Raw genomic sequence first — 27,709 nt, 5'->3', positions numbered from 1 at the left:
CTTTTACCCAGTCTAATTACATGACATTCTAAAAATCACAGACTTACTGTGTGACTCCTATTTAAATGTATTCATCATAACACTGGCACAAGCAATGCCTGCACATAATTTAACATGAAAGAAGCAGCTGAACTGACCAATGAATAAAATATCATAAAGATGAATCATTGAATAATGTACATCAGTGCTTGAAGGGTCACACAGGCTGAAGTATATTTACTCAAACTTTGTTCACACAAAATAGAATAGATCAGGTTTATTCAAATCTTGTCCTGAAGGGACAATGCGCTGCAGAGTTTAGCTCCAACCCTGATCAAACACACATGAGCATGCTAATCAGTGTCTTCAGAATCATTAGAAAATCACAGGCAGGTGAGTTTGATCAGGGTTGGAGATAAACTCTGCAGTGCATTGGCCCTCCAGGACAAGATTTGAATAACCCTGGAATAGATCATATGTCAGGTGTTGAGTTAGAGAAGGGCAATGACTCAATTGCAGAGTGTAGATAGGCTTTTATTTTGAATTCAGAATCAAAACAAAAAGCCAAAAAACTACCCTTATAGTGGCAGGACTAGAGCAAAATGACAAAGAAAGCCATGACAGGGCAAAACAGGAACACTTAAAACAAGGATACAGTAAATTCAGGACTGGAAACAACCACAACAATCTGGCACAAAACAGAGCACACATGGAGAATAAATAGGAAAGGAAATTAGGAGGGTAACAAGGGAGAACAGGTAGGGCAAATTGAACTAACAATAAAATAATAAGGGGACAGGGTAGAAACTTTCGACAGGAAAGCAGGTGACACATCGAAGGTGTGCTCGACTTAGGATGTACTCACACTAGGCACGGTTGCCTTGAACAGAGCCTGGGCGCCATTATTCCTCCTCCCCACTCCTCCGCTGGCCTGCACTCACACTTGCACTAAACTTTCCGTGCCGTAGCACATTTACATCATACATGAGATAATGGAGAAAACCACTTTCGCTAATAACCTGCAGAATAATTAATAATAATTGATTTTTAATTTATGCCGAGCAATGATTTTTACATGTATGTATCAGACAATTATTATGGAGACAGCTGAGGATGATGAAACAATTAAGTTAAATATTAAAGCTTTACTCGAAAACTACATTTCCTGAAAGATTTTTCCTGAAGAAATACCAAGAAATTTTGGAGCACTTCATACTTCCTTCTGCTGACCAGCTTTTTGAAGATGCTGATTTCATTTTCCAGCAGGATTTGGCAACTGTCCACACTGCCAAAAGCACCAAAAGTTAGTTAAGTTGGTTAAATGACCATGGTGTTGGTGTGCTTGACTGGCCAGCAAACCCATCAGACCTGAACCCCAGAGAGAATCTATGGAGTATTGTAAAGAAAAAAATGAGAAACAAGAGACCAAAAAATGCAGATGAGCTGAAGGCCACTATCAAAGAAACCTGGACTTCGATACCACTTCAGCAGTGCCACAAACTAATCACCTCCATGCCACACCAAATTGAGGCAGTAATTAAAGCAAAAGGAGCCCCTACCAAGTATTGAGTACATGTACAGTAAATTAATTTTTTTTCCAGAAGACAACAATTTGCTAAAAATGTTTTTGTTTTGGTCTTATGAAGTATACTAATTTGTTGAGATTTGTTAAATGTGAGCCAAAATCATCACAATTAAAAGAACCAAAGACTTAAACTACTTCAGTCTGTGTGCATTGAATTTTTTTAATACACGAGTTTCACAATGAGTTGAATTACTGAAATAAATGAACTTTTCCAAGACATTCTAATTTATTGAGATGCAACATTAAAATCGTATCACCACTAGAATAGTTGCCTAGTCTTCTGCTAAAATAGAAATATACTTTTGCTTTTTGAATACAAATAATGCATGATATCTAAAATAAACCACATACAAAAAATAAGTAAAAAAAGAATTTGGGATCTAAAGAGAATGGTTAAAGCAATGGAAATACACATGGATGGGACAGCAACTTTAAGCTGCACACTCACACAAAGACAGATAAAACACCCCAAAAAAATGTCAGAAAAAAAAAATGATTCTGACACCAAACTAAGAGTAAGATTGACCAAAGTGACAGGACCCTGACATCATATCATTGATTAAAAAATGTATCCTAAATTACTGCATTTATATAGAGTTTTAGTTCCTCTTATTTTGATATTAACTAAATCTGACATGCTAGGAAGAGCCAGCTGGTAGGTAGGTACTGCTCCTGTGAAAACGGGTTCTGCTCCCAACAGAGCTGCAATACAAATGAACAGAAGAACTGTCAGGGCAGGTCGGGGGAAAATGAAAAGTTAGGAGCTGTCACAATAGTAACAGCTATGACACTACACGCAGACTGACACTGAACACTAGAATGAGCAATACACCATTGGGATGACACTGGATTAACTGTAGTTGTGCCGACACCACTGACTGTACAGTGACTGGAGCGCCACAACTTCACGAATGTCAGTTTTATGCTTTCTTAAGGTTTCCATTGTACTCAGAATTCCATCTGTTTATGCCCAGGGACAAAGAGCAATGTTTGTGCATTCTGTTATGAAACAGAAGCAAAAGAGGGAGTAAAGAACACAATAACACTTTAAATCAATCTCTGCTAAACTATTCTTGATACTATACTACAGAATGCATATTTATATAAGCTGCTATTAAATGAGAAAAAAAAATTATATATATAAAGTTTTGACAAATTAAAATGTCTTGTGTTGTAATTTGCAGTTGCCTTAATAAAAAAACGCTTCACTATAATTATACTATAATATAATTATATATTATATTTTTTTTGGCAAATACAGTATGTCTAATAAAGTTTTAAGGATCTGAAGAATTTCAAGAAATACTGAAGAATCCAAGTGAAAAGCTTACGGTATATGTGACCCAGGACCACAAAGCCAGTCTTAAGTAGCTGGGGTATATTTGTAGCAATAGTCAAAAATACATTGTGTAAAATGTAATTTTTTATTAGTAATATGCATTGCCAAGTACTTCATTTGGATAAATTTGAAGGTGATCTTCTCAGTGTTGTTTTGTTTTTTGTACCCTCAGATTCCAGATATTCAAACAGTTGTATCTCAACCAAATATTGTCATATCCTAACAACCCATACATCAATTGAAAGCTTATTTATTCAGCTCATGGATGATGTATACATCTCAATTTTGGAAAAACTGACACTTAAGACTGGTTTTGTGGTCCAGGGTCACATATGTACTGTAGGCACAATATTCCAAATCTACACTGCAAAGCTAATGCTGCTTAGAGGTGGCATAAAGGCATTTACACAACAGTTACAGCTGTTGTCAAATAACTGTGCCGATAAACTCACACAAAGATGAGATGAAGATAAGCAGTTTTTAAGAAATCCACAGATAGGTAAATCCAAACAAGGGAAGGCTGGTGACACACATTGACAAGAGCCGACAACCTCAAACAGAACAGACAGGAACTTAAATACACAGACCAAACAATGATAATAACAAGACACGCCTGAGCATAATAACACAATTAAATCAATAACCACGACAAACACTAACAAAAGGTGGGAAAGGTGAAAACACAAACGCTTGATGGCAGGTGTCCAGGCCACAGCCAGAACGGCTATCCATGGCCATGGCAATTGAAAATACTGGAGGCAATGACAGAAATGGAGATGGAGCCCTTGGTGCAGAGAACGGAGGAGGTGGAGTGATGTCAAGGATTCAGGTGGCTGCGAAGGAGCCATAGTGACAATTGAGTGAGATGTAGTTGGGGATCCAGAGACCAGAGGGCGAGCTGGAGGAACTGAGGAAGGAGGCTGAGCCTGAGGGAGGCTAAAGCTTGCCAGAGCAATAAAGTAATATTGTAATAAAGTAATAAAGTAATAACAGGAAGCTATAAAGTACACTTACTTTGTTTCTGGGGAATCAAATTCAAATGTTTCATAAAATATTTTTCCAACTTCTTTCTCATGTGTAAAGCAAACTATCAGATAACAGATTAAACACCACAGCACTGGCTGAACATTTAGTGAATCACATTAACTCACAACAACTCACTCTGTTTTAACTCGCTTGTAACTTATGAATGCAGAAATAATAAATCAAATGTACATTTTTGCTGCTTTTGTGGGGGTGTATAGGAGTGATTTTGAAAGTGTTTGATTTTGAAAGTGTTCATAAAATATGGTTGCTTTGACTACACGATGTCTGAGTGAAGTTTTATAGACTATGTGGCTTTACTTCAGGAGTATTAAAGATGAGCCAGAATCAACTACTGAAACAGGGAGAATGATTATTAACAACGTCTAAATGCGTTGTGGTGAAAAAAGCCTAGAGAATACTTTGAACTGTTTGACTGATGGTGAATTGATTGTTCAAACCTGAGGCAAGGAATTCACCATCAGTCACCTGGCTGCGAGTGTGATTACTTTACAGATTCCTCATGTGAAATAATTTTTTTTTTTTCTGTATGCATCAATACTGTCCTGATGAGGAGATGATGCCATGTAAACAGACCCCCCTTCTTATAACTCATAATACACCACGTATACCTTGGCTCGTAATTTTGTGCAGTAAAAGATATGCAACTTTAATATTCAAAGGGGTGGTATACACATTCCCTTTGGAAAATTAAAATATTTAAAATATAAATAAAAATGTTATGTGAGAATGTATTGATTCCTTTGACCAAAATGGCTTTTGCTCTTTCCTCAGAAATGGACTCACTGAGGATTATCCTTTACACACTTGTCTTTCTTCTGAGTGTTTTTGGGAACCTCCTGATCATTGTGGTCCTAATAGTAAACAAGAGAATGCGGACCGTCACCAACTCCTTCCTGCTCTCGCTGGCTATTAGTGATCTCATGATGGCCATCTTCTGTATTCCCTTTAATCTCATCCCCAGCCTGCTGGAGGACTTCATCTTTGGCTCTGCGATGTGCAAGACAGTCGCCTATTTCATGGGTGAGGAACGTTCATTTAAGCTTTCTCAATTGGAAGATTCATATTTGATTATTTTTCCTGCAAAAGCATTGTTCAATAATGCTAAAGTAAACTTTAATTACACTGATCATTTACAATTTATCCTGCAGTGCTGCTTTTTAATTACTTTTTTTCATAATTTTTTTTTCATTTATTCCAGAATTGTTTTACAGCAACAATAATATTTCACAAATTATTCCATTGTGATTTAAACTGTTAAGACGTGAGCCAAATGTCAACTAATTAATTCCATTTCACTTATGCATGTTCTTGTGGCTCAGTGGTAGAGCATTGCGTTAGCAGCACAAAAGATTGTGGGTTTAATTCCCAGGGAACACACACATTGGTAAAATAAAAATATATAGCTTGAATGCACTGTAAGGATAAAAGTGTCTGCTAAATGCATAAATGTAAATGTTATGCAAAACATAAACACGTACAGTGTGTGAGGGGCTAAATCTAAATGTTCCGTCTAAGTCACAGATAGAAAAAATAAAAATAAAAAAACCCAAGCTACATACAAACAAAAATACATGTATTTATATAAACAATTTAATGAGTTTGCACTTACATACAGTCAGATTGAACAAATGGTTGGAGTGCTCTCCCTATCCCAAAACTGGGCTACGAATAGTTAGGAGTGAGTTGTTGAGGAGGAGAGATGCAGGAAAAACTGTTGTGGGACAGAAGAATGTTGTCTGTATATATATATATATATATATATATATATATATTGTGGTCCAAATGCACAGACATATTTGCATTACACTGGCTCGTTCACCAGTAGTGGTATGTAAAATATTTTATGTACACCTGCAAATACAATATGCTTAACATTACCTGGTGTTAACAGGATGCTCCAGTGTTAATATGATTGATCGGGCTAGTGTTGCTTTCTCAAGAAAGTAAAAAAAGTGAAGTGATGTGTGGCCAAGTATGTGACCCATACTCAGAATTTGTGCTCTGCATTTAACCCATCCAAGTGAACACACACAGTAATTAACACACACAAGCCATATTGTCGCGGCACCCGGGGAGCAGTTGGGGGTTTGGTGCCTTGCTCATGGGTCTCACCTCAGTCATGGTATTGAAGGTGGAAGAGATCGCTGGTTGTTCACTTCCCCCACCTACAATTTTTTGCTGGACCTGAGATTTGAACCCATAGCCTTCAGATTACAAGTCTGACTCTAACCATTAGGCCACAACTGCCCCTGAAAGTTTATCATTCTCACGTGTTTTAAGCCTGGTAAGTTTAAACATTAAAGTGTTTCAAGCCATTCAAGCATTAGACAGCATGAAAGAGATTTCAGAGTGTGACTCACGTGCTGTGATAGAGACCATTTCTGTGCACACACACACACACACACACACACAGACACACACACACACACACACTCATGCAAGCACACGCATGCACACAAAAAGCAGCAGCTCAGACAGCATGTGAGAAACACATTTAGTTCTCTTATGTCTTCTTTAACCAATGGACAAAAAAAGATGTCAGAATCATGGTCTTGACGAGTATCCACATAAACACGTATTGTTTCCGAACGGTTCTTTACCCCAAACCATCAGATTCATGACTTCTTCCACCTGTTATGTTAGTACTGTTCACTCCCCTCATCATATCGGCTCAATTGCATAAGCAATTGCACTTATTATGGGCTCAACATTCCTTTTAAGTTTGTCTTCCTCATTTTTAAAACAAGTGTGTATCTCAGAGCCAATTCTAGATTTCTAGGGGCCCTACACAAAACTGTGTCGGCCATGTGGGGTAGTATGACTGGTTATGAATGAAATGCATTTTTCCGTGTTTCACTCTGTCTTGAATTGCGCTCAAGGAAAGCACATGAGAATCAGTGGGCCCTATTATACACCCACCGCAATGCAGTGTTTCTTGCTAATTTCAGCCCGGCGCAGTTGTCATTTTCACATACTGTGCCATGTGGTTTAATTAGCAAATGCATTTGCACCCATATGTGCACCCATGGGCATGCTGGTCTAAAAACTAGGTGTGTTCAGGCGCATTGCTGGAGCGTAGCTATTTTGAGGTAACTGAAATAGACTGCGCCATTGACCAACTAAAACCTGTTCTAAAGTCGGTGGCGCAGTAGTTTATATGGATATTTTTCCTACACAAATGCACTGCTGCGCTTCAGAAGGCCTTTATTAAGCCCCCGGAGCTGTGTTGACTTCATTTATAATGGATGGGTGCAATTTTTTGGACTTCTTCAAATTTTTGGCTACCGTCCACTCCCACTATAAAGCATGGATTAGCCTGGACATTATTTAATATAACTCTGATTGTATTCGTCCGAAAGAAGACTGTCATATATACCTAGGATGTCTTGAGGGTGAGGGATTTTTATTTTGGGGTGAACTATCCCTTTAGTAAAACACAACTTAATTTAGTCATTTTATTTTATTTTAAACATGTTCCAGTGGAATCATAATGTCAAAACAAAACAACTTTCTATGTGATATGATTTCATCATGTCAACATCTTGGTCACCCACAGAGGTGGACAAAGTACACAACACTACTTGAGTAGTGCTTGAGTAGTGAAAATGCACAGTGCATTGACATAAAAAAAGGACATTTTCTTTTGGTTTATTACTTGCAATAACTTATGCCTCTAAAGCAATATACAAAACATTATGTCTACTGAATACTCTGACTAGCTTATAGTATCTTTTGAATGATGAGCTTTTAGAATGTTAAAAACTTATAGAAACGAAACAAGTGAGCTGACCCAAAAAAAGTATTTAACACTCCTATACACCCCCACAAAAGCAGCATGGTAGTGATCTCACACAGCTCTGGCACATGTATGTGAACCATGTGGATAGTGAAATCGCTTTAAATAAAGACTGAAAGAAAAAAACAAAAAAAAAACAAACCTGCTTTAAAACAGCAACACAACTGTAGCTGTATAACTTTACAACAGCAACACAGCTTTAAAAAAACCTAAAAAAGCTCTCTGATTGCTCTAGCAGTACTTTTATGTCATACACAGAATGGTTGTGTTTTGTTAGGAGATGCACACCAGTTCTTCTGTGGCTTAATAGGTAATATTTTCGTTTATACAATTTTGCAAAATCAGACAATATTGTGTCTAATATATATACACTACAATATAAACTTATTATTGAATTGTTGTAAATAAATATCACATTTGCAACTGGTCAGTGTTCAACAAATGCTGGGAAATAACTTCATGTAAGTGTAACCCTACATAAGTAATTACTTATAGGCTGTCTAAAAAAAAGAAAGAAAAAAAGTCACCCACTGACTTTCAAAGCTGTTACATAGTAACGACTTAAAAATCAAATAAATGAAATAAATAAAATACTCAAGTCAAGTACAGATACTCAAAAAGTGTACTTAAGTAAAGTAATCAAGTAAATGTACTTTGTTACTGTCCACCTCTGGTCACCCATGCTGTTATTTAGGTTTGAACAATTGAACTGGTTAGTTTATACTGAATATTTAAACTACCTTTGACCATACAGTGTCCTGTATCTACATAAATTAATATCCATAATGACCTGTCTGGTAAAATGACCGTTTCTTATATTAACCAGAGGAAAAATAAGAATTTAAATAAACTGGAGCCCTATCATTAATGATTTTATGTACCATTTTGTAATATCAGTAATACTTATATTCTTTCAATTGGTAACCAACCAAGCTGTTTAAAGTGTGTATTATCTACAGTACATGGCTGAAACAATGTAACCCTAAAACTAATCTTATCAATTTATTCAATGAATTTTTTTTTTTTTACTTTATAATCCAAGTTCTGGATAAATCAGTCATCCAGGAACAACAGACATAATCAAAATGTTTTTTTTTCCACTGTGGCAAAAAGTCTCTTTCTAAACCTTTTCTGTTGTGTGCTGTTTCTGTTTAATGTTTAATAGATATTGAAGTTAGGAAAATATAGTTTAGCCGCTTTTGAGCGTCAGTGTATCACTGGCAGCATGGCTGCTCAGGGCACTGACGACTTTGGCTCTCTGATGAGGAGACATTTGGTTAAAGTTGATACCGTAGCAAGTGTAGAAGATTGTATATTAGCTATTGGAGAAGTTATCGAATATAAGAATGTTCTAGTGGCATCAAGAATGAGTAATGCAGTGGTTTGTTTTATAAACACTGTAGAGAATGCAGATGTTGTGGTGGAGAGAGGAATAGCGATTCGTGGTATGTTTACACCAGTGTTTCCTTTATCCACACCAGCAAAGAAAGTTATGTTGTCAAATGGCTCCGGTTAAGAATATTGGTTTCAGGAGCAAGTCTGAGTTACTCAAACATGTGATGTCCTTTAAGAGGTTTACCTATATGAAATTGAATGACAGTAAAGCAGAGTTGAATTTAAGTGTGAAGTTCAGAATAGAAGATTTTTTGACTACACTGTCTATGTATCCACTGACATAATGAAATGCTTCGGTTGTGGTAAAATTGGGCATCTAGTTCGCGCATGTCCTGAAAATTAAGATATAAGCGTGAAACAGGTTGCGGTGGAAAAAAATGCGAAGCAAGATAAAGATCAAACAGCTTGTGCTGCTGAGTTTGTGCCCTCTACTAGTAAAGATGATGCTGGGTGACAAACAAATGGAGTATTATGTGAACAGACAGTTGAGACAGTTTCTAACATGGTAGAGAACAAAAATGAAGATGACAATGTTAGTATTGACCAAATGAAGCCAGTTGATACTTTGAATTCCACTGGTACAAATGAATCGATGAATGACAGTCAAGTTAGCTCAATGAGCTGTTTGTCTGATGTAGAATATATCTATTAGCAGACAATGTTAATTTGTGAGAAATTGATGTAAATCAAACCTCCTCTAAAGAGGAAAAAATTAGCAAAAGAAGAAGTGTTAAAATAAGCAAGAAAGGAGTTTGATAAAATGGATGACTTTGAAAGAGAAAGTGATTAAACTGTTTCAGAATGTTCTCAGAATTAATGGAAATGTAATGATTGTGGCACAGATGACATTAAGAAGTTTCTGAAATTGACAAAAAGTCAAAGGGGAGTTCAAGTGGAATATTTTCCAGATCTGAAACTTTTTTTATGGATAAAACAAAGATCCTATTGAGTGAAAGAAGTGTATTGTCTCAAGAAATTTGTGCCAAAGAAATCAAAATCAGCTGTGTTATAATGATGGCAAAGCTGCATAATTTATTTTCCTTTATTGGTTGTGTGTTTCTTTTTGGTGTTTTTTTACTCTTCTCTTTACATATGGGAGATATGTTGCAACTCTAAATATAAACGGAGCCAGAAATAGTGTAAAGAGAATGGAAATATATGATCTAATGAGACAAAAATAACTGGATGTTCTTTTTTACAAGAAACACAGCAATGATAAAAACACTGCAGAATGGATAGAAGAATGGAGTGGTCCAACTTTTTAAGTCATAAAACTTCACATAGTGAAGGTGTAGCCATCCTATTTGATAATAGGTTTACATCCTGCTCTGTTAAAGTTAAAGAAATTGTAAAAGGTATACATTTTGAGACCCATGTTTTTGTCTTTATTAGTCTGTATGCTCCAAACCTGCCATTAGAAAGAATGGATTTTTTGATATTCTGAGTTCAACTCTACAAGAGTGTAATAGTGAAGAATATTTATTTCTCTGAGGAGATTTTAATTGTGTTGAGGAAAATATTGATCGTAACCATCTTGAACCACAAATGCCTTCTCGTAAACTGCTTACTCAAATAAATAAAACAAATGATTTATGTGAATTATAGAGATGTTTAAATGGAAATGGGAGACAATAAATGTGGGATCATGCCCATGATGGTTTGTTGTCTATGGCAAGGTTAGATAGATTTTATAGTTTTAAACACCACTGTAGTATTTTCAAGAATTGTGTAATAAACCCTGTTGGTTTCTCGGACCATAGTCTAGTTATATGTAATGTTTTCTTGAACTCTATAAAACCATGAAGTGCTTATTGGCATTTCAATACTGGTTTACTAAGTGATGGCCTTTTTAAAGATACTTTCAAAACATTTTGGGAGAGTTTTAAAAATGAAAAAGGTGATTTTAGCTCTTTGCAAAAATGGTGGGATCTTGGCAAAATTCGAATAAATTTTTTTTTGTCAACAGTACACTCAAAATATTACAAAGGAGACTACTAAATATATAAAAGTTTTTGAAACTGAGATTTTAAAACTCCAAAATATGGCACAATCAAGAATGGTCAGAAAAGATTTATCCATTCTTTGACCTCTGAAACAGGATCTTTGCTGACTGCCCCCAAAAATAAGAGAGAGAGGAGTTGGTTTTTATGAGAATCTTTATAAGTCTTAATACATGGAAATTACAATTTTTTGAGAAATTACAAAAGGTCTCCAAAGAAGCAAATGTCAAGCTCAAAAAGGCTATTAGCCTGGATGAATTACATAAGGCTCTTCAGAGAATGGAAAATGGCAAAGTGCGATGGAATCCCAGTTGAATTTGATAAGTCCTTCTGGTCTATTATTGGAGAAGATCTATTGGCTGTTTTGAGTAGCAGTTTAGCTGAAGGTATTCTGCCATTGAGTTGTAGAAGCGCGATCCTTACTCTTCTGCCTAAGAAGGGCTATTTGAGCGACATAAAAAACTGGAGACGTGTCTTTGATATGTTCGGACTATAAACTGCTTTCTAAGGTACTGGCTACCCGGCTGGGGAAGGTGTTGGCTGAGATCATCCATCCTAACCAGTCGTACTGTATGCCTGGTAGGTCAATTTTTGACAACATTCATTTGATTAGAGATTTGTTTGATGTTTCCCAATTTTTTGGAGTTGATATGGGCTTGATTTTCTTAGATCAAGAAAAAGCCTTTGAACGTGTAGAGCACAATTATTTGTGGAAAACTCTACAGGCCTTTGGATTTAGCTCTGAATTTTTGTTTCATATATCAAAGTCTTATATTGTGATATTGAGAATGTACTGAAGTTTAATGGTGGCTTATGTGCTCCGTTTAAAGTGGGCTGTGGCATAAGACAAAGGTTGTTCTTTGTCTGGGATATTGTATATAAGTGCAACAGAGCCATTTTTGAATACTTTAAGGAGAAGTTTGGAAGGAGTGTCTTTACAAGTTTCAAAAACTTTTCCTTGTTCTGCTTATGCTGATGACATTATTGTTTTAGTCAGTAAACAAAATGATGTAGATGTATTATTAAAAGTTTAAAATCATTTAAATTTAATAATAAGATAATGCTTCCAGGTGCATTATTGTGGTTAAAAGAAGGATTAAAATATTTGGGGGTTTATTTAGGAAACTAAACAACTGTTTAGAAAAATTGGGAAGGTACAATTGAAAAAATTAAAAGTCGATTACAAAAATGGAAGTGGATTGTACCATCATTGTCATATAGAGGGCGCACCTTAATTATTAATAATTTGGTAGCCTCCTCATTATGGCACTGTGTGACTTGTGTTGACCCACCATCCCATCTACTTGTGAAGATTCAGTCTATTTTATTGTCCTTTTTTTGGGATAATTTGCATTGGTTGCCACATAGTGTTTTATATCTGCTAAAGGAGGAAGGAGGTCAAGGACTCATTAACTTACAGACAGTGTTGACTGATTGGATGGACGATTTCCAGCCCAAAAGCTCACAAAAACCCGCCCACTCCAACAAAAAACCGCCCAAAACTTTAACTAACAAAATAATGTGATACAACATGTCAGTCAAAGGTGTTAACAGCCATTTTAACTCCTTAAAACTAAATAATAGCCTAAATAATAACATTAGATAAATTTCCCATGGATCAAATGGTGGCAAATACATTAAAGACAATTACCGAATATGATTAAAATAGATTATGCAAGCAGTCACCGTCAAAACATTTGATTGATTTACAATTGATTTACCGATACCCTCGAAAAAACATATACATCATTTTCAATGTCAACAGCATAAGTGTCCAATATAAGTGATAGGAAAAAGCAACGTAATTAGGTATTTCACACTTGTTTATGCACACATATAACAGTCAAAACTGTGTTGTCATTCATTGCTAAATACTGTATGAAAATTAACAACAACAATAATCGCCATCCGAATCCATGAGTTTATCACTGAGGTGGTATGTAAATTTATTTTCACAGCGGTCCACATGAGAAACAATACCGCCCTAATAGGGGCTTTAGTCTTTTGTGAAGTTCATATTGTAGAACATTACATTTGCACAGTCAAAACTAAGAAGATATACCAATCTGTACTGTTTAAAAGATAAAAGACAAGATCGTTTAGAGATTAGATATAAATAGATTATGTTATAAATTAAATAATTTAACTGTGCTCTATTTTAGGAGTTGCAGTAATATTAGAGTCTTGGTGTCATCTTTCCCTCAACAGGTGTAATTCACGTTTTGAGTGTTAAAACACTCTCCCACTCTTTACCATGTAACATATATTTAGGCATTATGATCACTCATACAGTTCATAAATGTAAAATTAGATCCGTTATTGCTCATGAATCATCACGTGTGTCTGTAGATCACTAGTGATTGGCTAAAAGTACGGCCGCGAAGTCCACATCAGCACCTCTGCACTGCAGTTTATAACAACGTGATAACTGTTTGGATGCAGTATATGCACACTTGAGCTTGTTTGTTAGCCAATTAGCCCATACAATTTAGATTTTTGAAAACCGCCAAACTGACCCCAAACCAGCCCAAATTTTGTCCACCCGCCCAAGACAATTTTTACCTGCACAATCAAATTCAAAACCGCCCAGTTGGGCGGGAAGCCGCCTAATCTGGCAACACTGCTTACAGAGTAGAACTGCAGCTTTTCGAATACAGTACATACAACGTTTCCTTACCAGCAGAGCCGGACAGTAACGGAGTACATTTACTTTAGTACAGTACTTAAATACAATTTTGAGGGATCTGTACTTTACTCGAGTATCATTTTTGGGGCGTACTCATGACTTTACTCAAGTACATTTGAGAGGCAAATATTGTACTCTTTACTCCACTACATTTCTATCCATAACTGTAAGTACCAGTTACTTCTTCATCCCCGTCCACAAGGAGACAGAATTTACCCCAATCTGATTTTTTTTCCTCGTCTCAACCCGCGTATAATATTTGCGTCCACACGAAACCACAAAACGATGTAGTATACATGCCAGACCAGCATGTGGCGCTGTAATTCTGCCACAGCAATACACGGAGAAGAAGACAATGGACTTGCTCATAAACCTTGCGAGTGGTGCACAAACGAACCTGGAACAATACATTTATTCATCTTGTTAATGTTAGTTAATGTTAGTTAATAAAAAGACAATCGTTCAGTGTTTGTTCATGTTTTTGTTGCTGTAACGTGACATAGTTGTGTCTGATTAGGGGGAGACTTGCGCTGATGACTTCATCGTTTCAGAAAATATACGGATTCGCCGTCCAGACGAAAACGCAAAGGCGGCGTTTTCAAATTTATCGACTCTGGGACCCGGTTTCAAAAACATTGGTTTCACTCTTCCAAAACACCGGATCCGTGTGGATGAAACGCCTATCAGATAAAAAAATTGGTATTCACAGAAACGCATCTCTGTGTGGACAGAAAAAAGAAAAATATCGGACGGAAACCCTCAATTTGTTGTTTCCCTCTCAAACGTGATTGGATTGTGCAGGCGCCACTGATTGGGACAGCCTATCAGCAATCACCTTCAGCTTTCCGCCAAAGACTTCATGACATTTGATTGAATTTAAGTACAGTACACACACACACACACACACACATAGAGTTGTCACACATAGATTGTGTGTGTGAGAATGGTGTTATTCAGGTGAAAGTATTTTCCCTGCCTTTGCCTGTATGTCAATGCTTAATACTGTCACTCAAATGAGCTGAATTTAATTTTTCCTTCTTTGTATGCTGACCTAAGCACAGCTGATTAGCTGATTTTCTTTATCATTATTATTTTCCCTTCTTTGATCTATGCTGCGTGTATAACACGGTCAGGTTCAGAGGTGTGTCAGAACATTGCTATATTGCCTTCTTTCCTGTTTTAGGTTTATTGATTTGATTGATGAAAAAAAAAAAAAGAAACTCACATGTACACATAATTGTTAGCTGAAATTTCTTTTGCGATATTACATATTAATGTAAGCTGAGCATTTGCTTTGATGTTCTTGAGTATGCGGTGTGTTTAACACAGTCAGGTTCAAATGTGGGTGCAAAAAGTCCATTAAAACTTTTCTCAGAGCATTGCCATTGTGCCATTGCTGTCACGATCATTAGCTGGAGTGCCCACGAACTTCAGTAGAGGGCACTCCACTCAGGACCATTCCACCCATTAACCACCGGATGTCACTATATCATCACTTGGACACCCGAACTACATATCCCATGAGTCTCTGCATCACAATCACCTTGCCACATCTGCACCTCATTCAGCAGCCAATTTCCTTGCCACACCTGCACCTCATTTACACACACATATAAGCACCACAATCTCACTCTGTTAAAGCTGTTAAACCTACGACAAGGAAATCAATCTATTGAGGACTATGTTCAACAATTCTGTGAATTAGTGTATCAAGTTCCTTTAAATGATGAAGCTTTGTTTAAGGACTTGTTTCGGTTTGGACTCAATGAACCTATTAAATCATGGTTACCTGGAGGGGAATTTAATGGCCACCTAAGGGATCTCATAGAATAAGCTCTTTTGTTGTGTGGCTCTTCGTTCACTGTGGGTGAGACAGAGGACAGTGTTGAAACCATAGACAGTAAAAGAAATGGACACAGCGACCCCATTGGATTCAACGGAGAAAAATGAAGTAAATTAGAAGCTCGCACTTCCTGGGGGTCGGGCGTACTGCGCAGACTCAAACTGAGCTTGATGACGTAGATGTCACGTGAGCAACCTGTAAGTCTTCTAACCGCTGTGCCAAGAGAAATCTGAATCACCCACTGAATCTTCCAGAGAAGGCGAGCGTGAACAGGAGCAAATTTTGGTAAGTGTTCTGATTAATTATCTCCTTTGACTTTATGCCTCCACATTCCCCCGATTGCCTCATAGACAGTAAAAGATTGCCTGCGAGCTTCTCCTCCTGTCCATACGGTCTCTACTGTGTGACAGAGAGTCGCTGGTTATGATGCAATCGTTAGCCTAATTTTTACAAAAACTGCTTCTACGGGACCATAACGTAGGATACAAGGTAATGGAGCCTTTTATACATTTTCGTGATTCTTTAGAAATAATTAATGGACAAATGGAGTCTTTAAACACCTCAGATGTAAAGTTATTCGCTGTCAAAGTGACGCCAAAATGAATGGGAGTCAATGGAATGCTAACAGCAGGAGGGGGTCCGCTAGCCAATGGCGGCGACCAGGGGTGCTTCAAAAACATATGAAACCCTGCCCCCCTGGTTGAAACCCCAGAGCCACTACACAAGATGGCCGCCAGCCAAGCGCCGCTGCACAAGATGGCCGCCAGCCCAGCACCACTGCACAAAATGGTCGCCAGCCCAGCACCGCTGCACAAGATGGCTGCCGCTGTCGACTTTCCAGAGTCAAGTCAAGTCCCCGTCGACTTTCCACAGTCTAGTCAGGCCCCCGTCGACTTCCACAGTCTAGTCAGGCCCCCGTCGACTTTCCAGAGTCTAGTCAGGTCCCCGTTGACTTTCCAGAGTCAAGTCAGGTCCCCGTTGATCAGGTCTCTGTCGATTTCCCAGAGTCAAGTCAGGTCCCTGTTGATCAGGTCCCCGATGATTTCCCAGAGTCAATTCAGGTCCCCTTTGATCAGGTCCCCGTCGATTTCCCAGAGTCAGGTCACTGTTGACCATCAAGAGTCAGGTCAGGTCACTGCTGACCATCCAGAGTCAAATTAAGTCACCATTAACACCCATGAGTCAAGTAAAACCACAGTTAAACTTCATGAGTCAAGTCAAGTCACCATTGATCTCCATGAACAAAGTAAAGTCACCAATGATCCTTGCGAATCAAGCCAAGTCACCATTAATCTCCATAAGTCAAGGAAAGCCACAGGTAAACTTCATGAGGCAAAGCAAGTCACCGTTGGTCTTCATGAGCAAAGTCAAGTCACCAATGATCTTCATGAGCAAAGTCAAGTCACCAATGATCTTCATGAGCAAAGTCAAGTCACTAATGATCTTCATGAACCGAGTCAAGTCACCAATGATCTTCATGAACCAAGTCAAGTCACCAATGATCTTCATGAGCAAAGTCAAGTCACAGTTGATCTTCATGAGCCAAGTCAAGTCACCAATGATCTTAATGAGCAAAGTCAAGTCACAGTTGATCTTAATGAGCCAAGACAAGTCACCAATGATCTTCATGAGCAAAGTCAAGTCACAGTTGATCTTCAGGAGCCAAGTCAAGTCACCATTAACCTCCGTGAGTTAAGTCAAGTCACCAATGATCTTCATGAACCAAGTCAAGTCACCTACGATCTTCATGAACCAAGTCAAGTCACCTACGATCTTCATGAGCAAAGTCAAGTCACCAATGATCTTCATGAGCAAAGTCAAGTCACAGTTGATCTTCATGAGCAAAGTCAAGTCACAGTTGATCTTCATGAGCCAAGTCAAGTCACCAATGATCTTCATGAGCCAAGTCAAGTCACAGTTGATCTTCATGAGCCAAGTCAAGTCACCAATGATCTTCATGAGCAAAGTCAAGTCACAGTTGATCTTCATGAACTAAGTCAAGTCACCATTAACCTCAGTGAGTTATGCAGCTCATTATGCGGGCCTTTGTCTTCTCAGGTGTAAATCACAATGATATTCATGATAGTTGACGCCTACTCGCATATGACTTTTACCAACAAAAAGTGTCTTAGAAAATTTACATCAATATATTGTTTTCTGTAAGTGAGTAAACAAGATGATTTTCACATAATTTAGAAAGAAAAATTCTAGGCTACCAGCTCCAGTTCTCAAAAGTCCCTGGAACCAATGTTCTGTATGTGTTTTATTGCCTTATTCAAGTGATTTAACATTTTAGTTTTTCTAAAATACTAACCACGTATAACATTTTATTTCTCAAAAACACAATCATGTACATATGTAGATGCTGCACACATATTATTATTATAGCCCAGTATGTGCTGATTACAGTGAGATTAGGCTTTAGCCATTTAGGTATTTATAAGAAACTGAAAAAAGCACAAATGTCAGGGCATGACAAAACTTCTCCAGGCCCCAAAAATACCCTTAGACTCCAGAGGGATAAATGAGCCTTTCAGTCAGCTGTGCCACTGTGAGGGAGGAGCAGAGGTGGGTAGATTACCCAAAAACTGTACTCAAGTAAAAGTAAAAGTACTTCTAGAAATATTTACTCAAGTAAAAGTAAAAGTACTAGTCTTGAATAGTTACTTGAGTAAGAGTAAAAGAGTATCGGATAAAAAATCTACTCAAGTAGTTAGTTACTAGTTACTTTGGGTCATATATACTGAGCCTATTTTTTAGATATATAGATAAAATGTATGTAATGTATGCGTGCGTGTATAAATGTATATATTTCATCAGCCTTTACTCCAATTTATGTAATTTATTATAAAACCCTGTCTGTTTACTTAAGTAACAGATATAGGTGTCATGCCATAACATATTTTTAATACGACTGACTTTATATTAAATGTGAATTTAACATTGAAAGTTAATGTGATATAAATATTGCTACTAATCTTTCATTGTTCAGAAAGAGAGCAAATAACATTTACATTATTAAAGATCATTTTCACTGACAGTCTAGATTTCAATCACTCTCAGAAACTCCCATTAAAATCACTGAAACTGTTAACACTGTGAAATCGATATCTTAATTAAAGATTCGTACACACATCTGCACTTTGTTGTTTCTGACGAGAGAATTCGCCAGAAAGAGGTATTCAGTCAGGAGCGAGTGAAGGAAGCACCGGCATTTTAGCGATGACTCATCGGAACACCTCTGATTGGCCAATGCTTTAATAAGCTCAAAAGAATCATGTGTGATTGGTTATAATGCGCAGCGCTGTAAAAACGCATCTATCTCTGGCTCAGCGCCAGCAAGCAATCACAGATCTGAATTTAGCAGCTGGACTTGCTGAACGTACTCGCACCGGTGTGACTGTATTAAAATTAATAAAATCGTAATCGGCTATTTTTTGTCTTTTGGAAGCTGTATTCAACTTGACTCCCCTCTGTTATAAGCCACACACGTACAACAAACTAATGTCGCAGTGGTATCGTGTACTGTAATCGAATGTAGCCCAAGTTATTACCTGTTAAACAGTAGACAGCACACGTGGTGTTCATCTAATAAGGATCTCCATCGCTAGCAAATAATAGCCTTTGCAGATCTGCTTTCAATTCAGTGCAGTTACAGCCACGTTTTCAACGCTCTTTCTGTTCTTAAACGTTGCAACTCCTCATTCAAACTGATTCATGAAGCAATTCACTAGTTTGCCAATTGTTTTGATCAAGCCTTTGAACAGAATTGACTCAAAAGCAAAAGAATGAATCATTCGCGAATGGGCATCGCTCATTGCCCAGAGAAAAGTAGACGGCGCGTTTGGAATAAACTGAAGCATTTATAACATTTATTGCATTAAGATAAAGTAACGAGAGGAGCGTCGCCCACAGTAACGAAGTAAAAGTACAGATTTTCCCCAAAAAATTTACTCAAGTAAGAGTATAAAGTACCCATCTTTAAATATACTCCGAAAAGTATTAGTTACCCCAAAAAATTACTCAAGTAAATGTAACGAAGTAAATGTAACTCGTTACTACCCACCTCTGGGAAGGAGTTACAAGAAAGAATGTGAGAACAAAATAAATCTATGTAATTTTATGTTTGTAGTTTATTTAGAATATATTTAATTATCCCACAACATAATTTAATATCCACTTGGGGGAGCAGTTAAATAGTTTATTAGGAACAATCAAAGCTGTCACATAGCCACACTGTCACTCCAGTCACACAATCCTTCAGAAATCCTTTTAACAATCTGATTTTCTAAAAAGAAAAAAAAAGAAAAGAAAAAAAAAAACATTTATTGTTATTATTATCATCATTATCACCATTATTATTATTATTAATGTTGAAAAGAGCTGAAAATATTTTTATTGGTTTATTAGGGGGGATAAATTGAAAGAACAGCGCTATTACATTTGTTACAGTTACATTTATTTGTTACATTTATATTATTTACATCAAGCTTTTGAATTGTATAGTATTGTATATTGTTACTGAAACTTCATAATGTTTCACTTGATTATACATTTAGTCAGCAGTTATAGTTTGGAAAAAGTCTTTGGAAAAAGTCTAACTAGTAAAATGTTTACACGTTATGTGAAAACTAGTACAAGTATATAAATAAATAAAAAGAGACTTACTCATGTTTATGATCTCTGCTGAATAAAGCACTTCATCCTTTTTTTCTGAGGAAATCCAAATCTAAAATCCTCAACCACATCACATCTTTTCGGGGTTAATTATTTCTCATTCCTCTCATCGCGAAGCAAACAATGCTTTTTCTTCTGTGTGGGGGTATTCAAGCCGAGCGCTTCAGTTTGAATCTGAATAGCGCGTTCAGCGCGGGGGCGTGGTCACATTAGATATAATGAAGGGAGATGTGAAAAACGGACATCGCGTTGTTTTCATATGGATTTCTTTATCACAGAATATTTGTTTTCGGTGGCTACGTTGAGTATTCACAGAGTTACAGTTCATTTCAATGAAGTGTTTGTAAATGAAGATCGGCGCAGACAAAGGCTGCAGACAGCACATCTTGTTTGTTATCTTTATTTTGTAAGTGCACAAAGTTCTGTTGTTATTACTGTATGTCTGTATTGAAAAAAAGTAGACCCTTTACAGATTCGATTGAAGTATTGCTCTTATCTGTACGATCAAAACTGAAAGTGTAATTTAAGTTCTTTTCTGGGTTATCAGGAGAAAATGACTCATGTGACTCAATCGACTCCAGAGGGTTAAGTCAAGTTACATTTGATCTTCATGAACCAAGTCAAGTCACAGTTGATCTTCATGAACTAAGTCGAGTCACCACGGGTCTACCAGAGCCTCGCCACGTCTCAGCCAAACCCCCAGAGCCTTGTCACGTCTCAGCCGAACCCCCAGAGCCTTGTCACGTCTCAGCCGAACCCCCAGAGCCTCGTCACGTCTCAGCCGAACCCCCAGAGCCTCGTCACGTCTCAGCCGAACCCCCAGAGCCTCATCACGTCTCAGCCGAACCCCCAGAGCCTCGTCACGTCTCAGCCGAACCCCCAGAGCCTCGTCACGTCTCAGCCGAACCCCCAGAGCCTCGTCACGTCTCAGCCGAACCCCCAGAGCCTCGTCACGTCTCAGACGAACTTCCAGTGCCCTGTCACGTCTCAGCCAAAATTCCAGAGCTCTCGTCCTATCCTGTCACGGCCATGGAGGCGGTCTATGAGCTCTCATTCGTTCCGGTGATGGCTACGGAGGCCATCCACCAACTCTCTGTCCTGTCATGGCCACGGAGGTTCTTCATGAACTCACCACCTGCCCTGCCACAGCCACGGAGGCCAGCTACCATCTCATCACGGCCACGGAGGCCGCTATTAACCTGTTTATGTTCTCTGTTTTAGTACCACCTGACCAGATTTGCTCTTCTGTGCCATTGACTCCACTGTGGTGGTCCTCTGCTCCGCCCTGGTGGGCTTCTGTTCCGTCTGCTCTGCTGTGGTGGTCCTCTGCTCCGCCCTAGTGGGCTTCTCTTCCTCTGCTCAGCTATGGTGGTCGTCTGCTCCGCCCTGGTGGGCTTCTGTCCCATCTGCTCGGCTGTGGTGGGCTTCTGTCCCATCTGCTCGGCTGTGGTGGTCCTCTGCTCCGCCCTGGTGGGCTTCTGTCCCGTCTTCCCAGCTGTGGTGGTCCTGTGCTCGGCTCTGGTGGGCTCCAGCTCCACCTGCTTCACTGTGGAGGGCTCCCACGCCACCTGCTCTGCCTTGGTAGACCCCTGTTCCCGAGTTAAGCCCATGGCGGGCCCCTGTTCCCCGAGTTAAGCCCTGTTCCCGATTTAAGCCCACTGCGGGCTCTTGTTTCCCGAGTTAGGACCAGGAAGGGCTCCTGTTTTCTGTTTTCCCGAGTTGGGCCCAGTAAGGGCTCCTGTTTCCTGTTTTCCCGAGTTAGGCCCAGGAAGGGCTCCTGTTTCCCGAGTTAGGCCCCGGTCCCAGCCCCTCATCTTCCACACAGTCCTTGCCCTCTGTCCCTCCCCCTTTTCCGCCTCCGCTCCACCACCCTCCTAGATTGTTTTGAGCATCTGGAAGCCGCACCTTTTGGGGGGGCTATGTCACAATCATTAGCTGGAGTGCCCACGAACTTCAGTAGAGGGCACTCCACTCAGGACCATTCCACCCATCAACCACCGGATGTCACCATATCATCACTTGGACACTATCACCTCTCATTCTGTTGCACCACACCCAAACTACATCTCCCATGAGTCTCTGCATCACAATCACCTTGCCACACCTGCACCTCATTCAGCAGCCAATTTCCTTGCCACACCTGCACCTCATTTACACACACATATAAGCACCACAATCACTCTCACTCACTGCAAAGTCTTGTTTAGCCAGTCTGACATTTCCAAGAGTTTTTCCCCATGTTTGTTATTCCTGTGTTTGGCCTTTGGACTGTGTATTCAGACTCTGAATACAGACTCTCATTCGTTCCGGTGATGGCTACGGAGGCCATCCACCAACTCTCTCTCTGTCTTGTCATGGCCACGGAGGTTCTTCATGAACTCACCACCTGCCCTGCCACAGCCACGGAGGCCAGCTACCATCTCATCACGGCCACGGAGGCCGCTATTAACCTGTTTATGTTCTCTGTTTTAGTACCACCTGACCAGATTTGCTCTTCTGTGCCATTGACTCCACTGTGGTGGTCCTCTGCTCCGCCCTGGTGGGCTTCTGTTCCGTCTGCTCGGCTGTGGTGGTCCTCTGCTCCGCCCTAGTGGGCTTCTGTTCCGTCTGCTCAGCTATGGTGGTCGTCTGCTCCGCCCTGGTGGGCTTCTGTCCCATCTGCTCGGCTGTGGTGGGCACTCTCACTCACTGCAAAGTCTTGTTTAGCCAGTCTGACATTTCCGAGAGTTTTTCCCCATGTTTGTTATTCCTGTGTTTGGCCTTTGGACTGTGTATTCAGACTCTGATTCTCTGCTGCCTGTCCCGATCTCTGCTTGTTTCTGGTTACGATTCTGGTTATTTCTGACACACCTGACGCCATTCCTGATCTCTGCCTGTCCGATCATTCTGTTTAATAAATGCTACACATGGATCCGAATGCCTCTGACTCTCACTTCGTAACAATTGCCTTGTGGGCAAGTGAGAAATGTTAAATAAAGCAACATGGTAAAAAGATGAAAATCACTTGATTTTACCGTCAATCCCTTTTACATTCTCCAAGGTATTAACATTAACAATTTTCATAACTCCATGTAGGACGTTTCTGTACATAAATGTAAGCACTATGGCAGTAGTAATGTAATATTTAAAAAATGTACTCTTGATACTCAAGTACTTTTAAAAACAAGTACTTCAGAACTTTTACTTAAGTACACATCTGACCGTAGTACTTTTACTTGTACTTGAGTAAAATTTAGCAAGGGGTATCTTTACTTTTACTCAAGTAATGAAGCGGTGTTCTCTGTCCGCCTCTGCTTACCTGTACAGAAATCTGTGGCATATGCTATCCTCAATTCTGTTTCTATCAGATCCTAAGAAAATCAACTTGGCAGGACTTCCAGTTTTTTACAGAAACCTTTTTAAAGTGTGGGATCTTTTCAGAGTTAAAAGAACTGAGACTACGAACCTCTGGTTTATGGATGCTTGTATGGACATTTTAGATGCACGTGGGACAAAAAAATATGCTTTTATTAAGTCTAAGATTCCAACATTGAGATCTTTAATAGATCTAACTGGTCCGAGTTTTGGAAATGTAGATACTCTTGTTATATCCTTGGGATCTAAATTAGTCCAAATTGTGTTTAAAGTTCTACAGAAATTGAAGTCTGTATTTACTATAAATGAAATAAGCATGCAAGATGACTTTTTTATTGGAAGACACCTACCCGACGACAAAGATCAATTCCCAATTTTATTGTTGTCTCCAAAGGTAAAGGGTTTTCTGGAGTTGAAAATTGAAAATGTTAAAGACACAAATTTGTATGAGTTTGAAGGAAAAATGTTATATAAAGCATGTGTAAAAGTATTTCACAGAAAAGGCTTGCATGAAAGAGTTGATACACCTTGGCATTCTTTTTTTGGTTCTCAAGAGAATAAAAAAACCAGAGTGGAGGGCACTGTATAAGCCACCATTGGCAAAAAGGAATGGAGATTTGCAATGGAGAATTATACATGGCATTGTTGCTGTTAATTCTTTTATTTCAGTTTTAAATCCAAATGTTAGCCATCTTTGTCCTTTTTGCTCTCAACGAGAAACTGTCTTCCATGTTTTTATGCAGTGTGCAAGACTACAGCCCCTATTATAACAGTTGTTTTGATGAGTTATTTAATGAAATAGTTTTTATTATTGGATGGAAATATATAAGAAGCTGTCATTTTAAATGCCAATTGTTGAACTTTATCTTAGGCAAAGCAAAAATGGCCATTTATACAGCTAGAAAAAAGAAAATCGAACAAAATTGTGATCTTAGTGTTGTAATGGTGTTTTTTGCTATGGTCAAATCAAGAATTTTAATTGATTTTCATTTTTATAAGGTTACAGATTGTTGAAGTTTGAAAATATCTGGTGTCATGGAGGAGTGCTATGCTGTGTTATAGAAAATGAAATAGTCTTTTCACATTTTCTATGAATTCTGTTAATTTTTACATTTTTATTTTTCTGTAATAGTTTTATAGTCTTAATTGTGTTGTAATAAATGTGTTTGAAATCTCTCTCTCTCTCTCTCTCTCTCTCTCTCTCTCTATATATATATATATATATAAACAGCTAGCTATAAACTTAATTCTAGCATTCACTTTTCCAAATATTTCCCTGGCCATACTAGCCCCACTTAAATTATTATCCAAAACACATCCTAGATAACTGACGTTTATTGACTGATGTTTTATTAGTTAGCTCATACCATGTATGTGAGCAGAGTGGAGTGGGACCAGAGCGAGGAGTGGAGTGGAGACGTGTGATTTTGCATGGAGCTAGGAGCAGATTTTTTGAAAGTCTGAGCATTGAGGTTTTCACTCGCTCCGAGAATGCTCCGCTGCCTCTCCGTCACGAGCACAAATTATGCCAACTCACACATTAAACATAATTAATTAGCTTGACAGATATGTGGATCACATACGAAGGTTAAAATGGCGATGGACGAGTGCGGGAAGTTAAAGCATGTTGTAAATTGTACAGTTTGTTAATCCCTGCTTGAAACTAATGTGATGCTACATTGCTGCACACGGACAGAGCACACAAGCTCGTACATAACACACAGATCGCACACATACATTCAGGAATTAAGAAAAAAGGAAAAGTTAAAGCATATTCTTTCAGTTTCTGAAGTAACTACCCTCAGCTTCACCACAGTAAGCTAAGCGAGTTAAGCAGTCATTTAATATGGACTTGGGCTAATTGTAGTGTTCCAATAAACCATGTTAAAATTCCTCTTCTAGTATTATGCATTTATTTTTTGTTTAATATAATTTCTGAACAGAGCTATGATTTTTCAAGAATAGTGAATAAATTTAGACGTGGAGCGGTGTTTCTGATCAGTGGAGCGAGGAGTGGGAAATGGTGAATCTGGAGCAGAGCTGGAGCTGAGTAATTACTAAATGCTCGGAATGACGAGGGGACATTGTTGCCACTCCACTTCGCTTACATACTCTTGCTCATACCTTCAACTCTGACAACCAAATCATTCTCCTTACTCAATTTATACTTAGTATGAAAAAGAATAGATTCTCTTTTTCCTAAATGTAATAAAAGCTTATTTTCATACAGCCAATCCTTCACCTTAACTAACTCTTCACCTAACTTTTCTTGAATTTTATTAGTCTCCTTTTCAGAAGCCAATGAAACAGCATCATAGGCATTTAAGAACATATTACACTCTGAAGCAGTTCAGTAAGCTTTAAATGGTGGATAGCAACAGTACAGAATTTTAAATGGCTATTTAAGATGTCATTTATTTGTTGTAATGCCAGTTATAGTTTGAGTCTGACTAGATGTTGCACTAATTAGACATTAACTGTACTATTTCTCATGTGATGTCTTTCTCTCTGGAAACCACCTTTTGATGTACCACATCATCCTAACACAAATCCACATGAGATATACATTGTTCTAAAAACTATAGGGCGTCAGATTGAAAATAAATTATAATTTGCGTAAACATGCACTAAAGCACTTGCGAAATCAGTCCATGGGGGAAACCGTATTTATCATGCATCTTCAGCCCTACAATGACTGAGGGAGCATGGCTATGGGTGATGCCTCGGGTGGAAGAGATGCTTGCATTACCCACCAAGCTGCATAGAACATCTTTGGCTCTGGTGGGTAAAGCTTATACTGCAGTGGGTCAGAAGAGTGCTTGCTTAAGGATCTTGAAGAGGGTTAGGAGGTTGGTCCGACTATGTGAAAGAGTTCTGTCGGACTGCAGATTTTTTCTCTCTGGGCCACCAAAGAGATCTTGATGGCCTTGGAGAGACATCTCTGGCTGAAACTGTCTGAAATCAAGGAGAAAACAGGTTCTTCTTGTTGGACGTCCCACTAGTGCCTTCTGGCCTGTCATTGACAGATTTCAGGAGGCCAAAGAAGCAGGCAGTGGCGGCGGCAGCATTCAAGCACTTCCTCCATCATTGCCTCCAGCCGTCTACCAGCTTCTCATACCATGAGAAACAAAGAGTCGCCTCTAAAACTCCCTTGCAAAAAGATTTTTTGAGTCAGAGCGCACTCCAGGTCTTTGAAGAAGAAGGTGGATTTAAGAACTGTCATTTTGGCTAAGAAGTCTTCGGCCAAGAAGTCCTGATGCCTTTGTTGCTGAACTTCTGAGGGCAGGCCCATCTGGGGAAGAGCGGTGTACACCTCATCATAAAATGCCTGTCTCTTCTCAGTGCCCTAAGGAGATCAGTCTGTAAACCTTGACTGGTGCCCCAGAACACAGCGGTCTCCAGCAAGTGCAGTTTTCAGAGCTCACCTGGAAATGTATTGACTCTGAGAGGCTCACATTCTCCAAGGAGGTTGTTAGAGAGGCTAATTTGGTTGTTTCCTGATGGTCATCTGCTTCAGGGCATCAAATCAACTGCTCAAAGTGCACCAAAGGTCAGTCTTGAGAGACTGATTCCCTATGTAGACCATCTGGCAGCATGGAAACTTCATTGTTCCAAAGAAGGATGGGGAGTTGCATCCTATTTTAGATCTGCATCAGCTAAATCATTCCATCAAGATACTAGGGTTCAGGATGCTAACAATCAAGCATATTGTGGCTCAAATCAGGTCTGAGGACTGGTTTGTCATGATCGATCTGGAGGACACATACTTCCATGTTTCTCAACACAGCAAGTTCCTGAGGTTTGTTTTTGGGAGTGGGGAGATGGGCTGATCGGCCAGGCAGAGATGGATCTATTCACCTCTCAAGACATGACACATTGTCTGCTCTGGTTCTCTCTCAAACATCCAGCCCCACTCAGGCTGCATGCAGTTGTACAGATGGGTTCGCATTTCTCCCAATTATTTAGCAATTTACCCCAATGCGCTTTTGAGCTTCCAGGTCACTACGT

The 27,709-nt window shown here is 38.9% G+C and overlaps 1 protein-coding gene across 1 annotated transcript in view; it reads left to right on the top strand.

Moving 5' to 3' along the window:
- The window catches only part of LOC132141918 (cholecystokinin receptor-like), a 45,176-nt gene that overhangs the window by 3,795 nt on the left and 13,672 nt on the right, over positions 1–27,709 (top strand). Inside the window, exon 2 of the mRNA XM_059551568.1 lies at positions 4,722–4,970. Within this exon, the coding sequence (XP_059407551.1) occupies positions 4,722–4,970 (249 nt within the window). The remainder of the gene's footprint in view (positions 1–4,721; positions 4,971–27,709) is intronic.

The sequence above is a fragment of the Carassius carassius genome, chromosome 6, assembly GCF_963082965.1.
Source record: "Carassius carassius chromosome 6, fCarCar2.1, whole genome shotgun sequence".
NCBI classification, from domain to species: domain Eukaryota; kingdom Metazoa; phylum Chordata; class Actinopteri; order Cypriniformes; family Cyprinidae; genus Carassius; species Carassius carassius.
Note: the sequence above shows the minus strand (reverse complement) of the source record. Positions and strands in the feature narration are given on the sequence as shown.